General features: G+C 57.3%; 1 protein-coding gene across 1 annotated transcript in view; it reads right to left on the bottom strand.

The window, feature by feature from the left end:
* The window catches only part of PLEKHG4B (pleckstrin homology and RhoGEF domain containing G4B), an 82963-nt gene that overhangs the window by 7451 nt on the left and 69512 nt on the right, over positions 1 to 6000 (bottom strand). The window contains exons 14-18 of the mRNA XM_031935398.1: positions 4159 to 4411; positions 2303 to 2392; positions 1993 to 2223; positions 1070 to 1240; positions 138 to 318 (exon numbers count right to left, since the gene is read on the bottom strand). Of these exons, the coding sequence (XP_031791258.1) occupies positions 138 to 318; positions 1070 to 1240; positions 1993 to 2223; positions 2303 to 2392; positions 4159 to 4411 (926 nt within the window). The remainder of the gene's footprint in view (positions 1 to 137; positions 319 to 1069; positions 1241 to 1992; positions 2224 to 2302; positions 2393 to 4158; positions 4412 to 6000) is intronic.

Below are 6000 nucleotides of genomic sequence, written 5' to 3'. Positions count from 1 at the left end.
CCCTGGCCCCCGGACCCCTGGCCCCCTGGCCCCCTGGCCCCTGGACTTAGCCCCCGGCTCTCACCCCAGCCAGCCCTGACCCCTGCCCCTAGCTGTGCCCCTGAGCCGGGCAGGCCCTGTGGCCCCCATCTTCCCACCTCTGCTCTTCAGCGCCTGCCTCCACAGGATCCGCCCTATGACATCGGTCCACGCACGTTTGACCTCTGCCGAGCTTGCTTGGAGAATGTAGGTGTCCTGAGATTTCCGCCGCCTGCGAAACCAAATCTCAAACCTCGAGCCACTGTCCCCGACGTTCTCTGTCATCCCGATCTCGGCCATCTGCAGTCAGCAAACACCCGTGGCAGCACCATCAGGAACACAGATCTCTGAACGACTGGCTACCCAACTTCCTCAGTGCTGGAGGTCACGTCACCCAGACACCAAATGACAAATGTGTGGGATGGGTCAGGGTGGGCAGAACCTCACTGCTCACTACTGTGTGAGGCTGCCTGGGAGCGTGCAAGGCAGAGTGCGTGTGTGCAGGACAGCTGTCAATGAGTATGCAAGGCTATGCATGAGTGTGCGAGGCTGCTTGTGTGTGAGCCCATGCACCCTCACGGCCTCAGTCGAGAAGGGAGGGACCTGGCCTCCCTCAGCACAACCAAGTCACAAGTGGGAACCTGCCCACCATGGTGTATCAGCAAAGCCCTCTCTGTGCACCTCCGAGAGCCAGGGGAAGGCCCGTCCCATGTTCACCCTCTCTGTGCACCTCTGAGAGCCAGGGGAAGGCCTGTCCCTGTGCTCACCTCTGTAAAGAATCCACAATGCAGTTTCTGACTCAGGAGACACTTGTTTCTCAGCCCTTGGACTGGACATGGGACTGGAGAAGACAAACGTCTCCTTGCCGATTTTGGAGGGCTAATGTTTTCAAGAATTTACCCAAGAACCACAGAAATCAAAACATCGCGGTGTGGCTCCTCCCAGCTTCACTCCCTCCCAGTTCCTCTGCTCGCCTCAGGTGAGACAGGGTCTGAGACCCCCTTGGAGGGCCTGGCTCAGCCTGCGCCCGATCGGACCAGGCGGGTGCTACCTTGAAGGACTGCTTGTACAGGTAGACATCGTGGCCGCCCTCCACCTTCTGGGTCTTGCTGAACAGGATGAGGTCTTCAAAGAGGAACACGTGCCTCAGATACTTCTTCCTCCCGCAGCAAACGATAAACTCATCTCGGCATTTCAGCTGCCCCTGTTCCTTCAAATTCACCTGCAGAGGAACAGCCAAGGGGCTGGCATTGGCTCATTCATACGGGCCCGCGGCAGCTCACGCACACACTGCTGCCTGCGACCGGCCGTGTGGGTCTCACCAGGCCCCTCCGTGGGGGTTGTGCAGCTCAGTGTAGTGAAGGCTGCCCCAGCTGCCCCCAACCCCAGACGCCCCAAAGGCCATGGGTGAGCTGAGAAATGGCTGGTGCGTGGGGGTGCTGGCTCCACTCCGGCAGGCTGCTGTATCCCTGGGCCTGGGATGGGCAACACCCCAGTGGCAGAGCAGGGCCGTGGAGGGTGGGACCTCACGTCAGCTGGAGAAGGCAGGCCCATCTTGGGCCCCAACACCCATGGAATCGGGGCTTGACCCTAGTGCCTTGCCACAGAGGGCTGGGGTGCAGCGCCCACATCCACCTGTTTTAAATGCAGCCCGGGTAAGCAGACTCCCAGTCATTCAGAGCCAGCCTGCTTTGCATGTCCTGTGCAACTGCAGCCAACATCTGCCAGCCATTGTCAAACCCTGGGGCTCCAGGGGCCTCAAGCCTTGCTGCTCCCTGACATTGCCCAGACAGGTAAGACCCTCCTCCCAGTAGCCTCCACTGCAGCCTTCGGAAGGCTGTGCTTTGAAGGACTTCTCCGGGGCAAATCTGCCAGCACATCACCAAGAAAATTATGCTGCTGGGCCAAGACTTTCTCACCAACGGCCTCAAATTCCCCCAGCTAGCCTGAGCTGCCAGCGCCTGGGGCACTTACGTCACAGCCGCGGATGGCGTCCATGGCCAGCAGGTCATTGCCGTGGCGCAGCTGGAAGCAGACCACGATCTCGGCGGCTCGGAGCTCGCCCAGCTCCTGTCCCTGGACCGGGCCGCGGCTGGCCTCCTTGAGCAGGTCCTGGAGCAGCAGCGCATACTTGGCCACGCGCTGCACGGGCCGCAGCAGGTAGGAGGCCAGGTCCATCTTGTCACCTAGCTCCCGCTGCTTGTCCTGCAAGGGCCGGGTGGGAGGGTCAGCTCCAGCCTGACTGAGGGCCGGGCAGCTGTGGGGGGTGGGCCGAGGGGATGACCTTGAAGAAGGCGTTGCCGTGGCTGCTGAGCAGGGCGTCCGACTGCGGCTTGTTCTTGCTGTAGACCACGTACATCCCAAACTGCTCTTCCTGGAAAAGCAGAGGCGACTGCTTGGCTGTGGGAGTGACAGGCCTGGAGATGGCAGGCTCTTACAGCCCGGGTCAGACTTGGAACTGCTCCCGTCCCAAGACCCTCCAGGTACAGTTCGTACCATGATCAGGTGAAAGGGAGACTCAGTCCTTCATTACAGATGCTATCGGAGTATCCCCAGCACGGGGGCTCCAGAGGTGACTAGTTTACCAGCTGCAGCCTCAATGCTGAGAATTCTATAATTTGTCTTTAAAACACAGACTCCAGGAGGTTGAGAGGGGAAGAGGATACAGCTGGCAGTGGGCCTGGGAGGGCGTGAGGGGCAGTGGAACGATTTGGTCAATGGCCAAGAGCTAAAGCTGTCAAGACATTTAAAATTGCCACAATTACGGTCAATATGAATCTGTACTTTATGTCTAAAAGCACCTTTTAAGAAAATGCTGAGGCCAGGCACGGTGGCTCACACCTGTAATCCTAGCACTTTGGGAGGCCGAGGCGGGCAGATCACAAGGTCTGGAGTTCAAGACCAGCCTGGCCAGCACGGTGAAACCCCGTCTCTACTAAAAATACAAAAATTAGCCAGGCCCGGTGGCGTGCACCTGTAGTCCCAGTTACTAAAGAGGCTGAGGCAGGAGAATCACTTGAAAGCGGGAGGCGGAGGCTGCTGTGAGCTGTGATTGTGCCACAGCACTCCAGCCTGGGCGACAGAGCAAGACGCCGTATCCAAGGGGGAAAAAAAAAGAAAGAACACTGAAAAGATGGAACATGAGCTTCTTTTGTCCACGGCTGTTTTCGTTGTGATAATTTGTGCTCCGTGGTCTGGGACACACATCCCATCTGCCCACAGCACTCAGCACCTGTTGAAAGCCTGTCAGTTTCTTTCCAGAGTAAATTAAAAACTTTTTTTTTTTTTTTTTTTTTTTTGTGAGATGGAGTCTTGCTCTGTTGCCCAGGCTGGAGTGCAGTGGCGCCATCTCCACTCACTGCAAGCTCCGCCTCCTGGGTTCACGCCATTCTCCTGCCTCAGCCTCCCGTGTAGCTGGGACTACAGGCACCCGCCACCATGCCCAGCTAATTTTTGTATTTTTAGTAGAGACGGGGTTTCACCGTGTTAGCCAGGATGTTCTCGATCTCCCGACCTCGTGATCTGCCCGTCTCGGCCTCCCAAAGTGCTGGGATTACAGGCGTGAGCTACTGCGTCCGGCCTAAAAACTTTATTAAAGACTCTCATACAGAGATATTCCACGTTCATCATTGAGAAGCGACTGACGAGTTGAGACCACTGAGTCTGCACATTCAACGTGCTTCCAGTTGAAAGCCTCACAGGAAATTCTCAGAACGGGAGAGGCTGGTCCCTCTGGCAGGTAACGGGGCACCCAGGGGCAGGGGACCTGCGAAGGGGTGAGGCCTGGCCCCTCCCCAGAAGGTGATTCTGGGAACTGCTTCTGGCCTGTCAGCCGGAAGTGGTAAAGGAGCAGCCTGCTGGTGGAACAGGTGTGATGGTGTCCGCGGAGCCCCCGCCTCCAGGGGCAGCAGGGATGCAGTTGGTCACATCACCTGCAAAGCACCGAGCACTGGAGACCCACAGGTTATCTGTGTGGGGCGTCTGTTTGTTGGCTGGTCTAATCATCCTGTCAGGACCAGCTCCCAGACCTGGGCTGAAGCTATTCCAACCTCCTGACACATGGGCGCTGTAGGCCCCGCCTCCCTGACACCGGCTTCGCCCACCACATCACCCGTCTTCCACGCCATGGCCTGCACTCACGTGTCTCAGGAAACTGCGGCCCACGGCCAAGGGGCAGTGCCGGCAGCGCTCCAGCTCCCGGAGGAAGTGCTGCTGGTGGAAGTCGTGGAGCTTCTCCAAGTTGCCAAAAATAACGTGGTGCTTCCCTCGAAGGCCCTGGGGCAGGTCCATTCTCTCCATTTCCGGAAAATAGTTGTCGATGACGTATCCTAAGCACCGGACGTACTCCCTCTCCGTGGAGATCATCTCGGCCATGATGTGCCTCAGTCGGCTGCTGGAAGACACAGATCCCGGGGGCACATGGCCCCCCACGGACATGTTATTAAAAGCAATTCATGCCTGAGACAGAAACACATGAAGACCCGGAGGTATGAGCACGGTCACACGTGGACCGGAGGCACATGGGCACATGTGGGATTCACAATAAAGAAACTTCTGGCTGGGCGTGGTGGCTCACGCCTGTAATTCCAGCACTTTGGGAGACTGAGGTGGGTGGATCACGAGGTCAAGAGATAGAGACAGCCTGGCCAACATGGTGAAACCTCGTCTTTACTAAAAATACAAAAATTAGCTGGGGGTGGTGGCACGCACCTGTAGTCCCAGCTACTTGGGAAGCTGAGGCAGGAGAATCACTTGAACCCGGGAGGTGGAGGTTGCAGTGAGGCGAGATTGAGCCACTGCACTCCAGCCTGGCAACAGAGCGAGACTCCATCCCAAAAAAAAAAAAAAACAAAACATCCCTCCAGCCGACCGCACGTCCTCAGCAGGGAGAGACTCACCTGCACCCCGCTCATACTCTCCCTGTTACCTGGAGCTGCTCCCCTGATACACAGTAACTTGAAAAGATAAGGACTATATTTCAAAAAGAAGCTTGTCACGTGAAACATTTCCGTATTATTGATCGTGGCCTTTTCAGAGGAAAGATCCCCTGGAAACCAAGGAAGAGATTCCCAGGCTCCCTAACTGAAACTGAACGTCACGGGCCTCGTTCCAGCTGGTTTGATTCTAGCGGTAAGATGACTCAAACACTTCCAGCAGCAACGCTTCTGCAAGGAAGGCAGTGGTGGAAATTCTGTGAGAAAACAGCTTTCGGATCCACGCCCACTGCTGACCAACCGGGAGATTTTCTTGAGAGTCAGCTTCCGCGGTAGTCACTCCTGACCCAAGGGGCTCAGCACCTTACGCAGCAGCTTCGGGGGACTCGGGGGCTGCAGTGGCTGGAGAGCAAGGCTGGGGGGGCAGGACGGCCCAGAGGTGGACAACAGCAGGCTAGGCCCCAGGGACGGCTGTCCATGGAACCCTCTGCCCCGCCCTCCGCTGGGGTCTCCCTGCCTTCAGTGAGGGTCCTGGGGAGGGGCTGCCGGGCAGGCTTTGTAGGGGCACTGCTCCCGTGAGGGGTGAGCCTCCGCTGCACTGCTGAGTCTTCGAAGAGCCCTTCCTGACAACACACATCTGCAGGAGATGTGGGCTCCCCCGTGGCTGCCCAGAGTCTTACTGCCTCCGTATCCCCAGGGCTGGGCAGGACCGGAGGACCCACTTGTGTTGCCCTGAGAGAGTGGAGAGGTGGGCTGGCCGGTGTGGTCAGCTTGCCCAGGTGGTTCCTCGCATGCAGAACTGCGGTGCTGGGATTACAGAGGCCCAAACTGGGCTTCCTAAATCAGGTGCTATTCTTTTGTGTATTTTTCTTTCTTTCTTTTTTTTTTTTTACCCATTAAAAAACATGCTAAGCATCCAAAAACACTTTTACATTCACCGTAAACGAATGCAGGATGCTTAGGCTGGTGGCTTGGTTTCATGAGCTGGCTGGAGTGTGGCCACTTGGTCCCTCTTGGCAACTGAGCCTGGAGGGCAGGGCCCACACTC

The sequence above is a fragment of the Piliocolobus tephrosceles genome, chromosome 4, assembly GCF_002776525.5.
Source record: "Piliocolobus tephrosceles isolate RC106 chromosome 4, ASM277652v3, whole genome shotgun sequence".
NCBI lineage: Eukaryota > Metazoa > Chordata > Mammalia > Primates > Cercopithecidae > Piliocolobus > Piliocolobus tephrosceles.
This window is presented reverse-complemented; position numbering and strand designations above follow the sequence as displayed.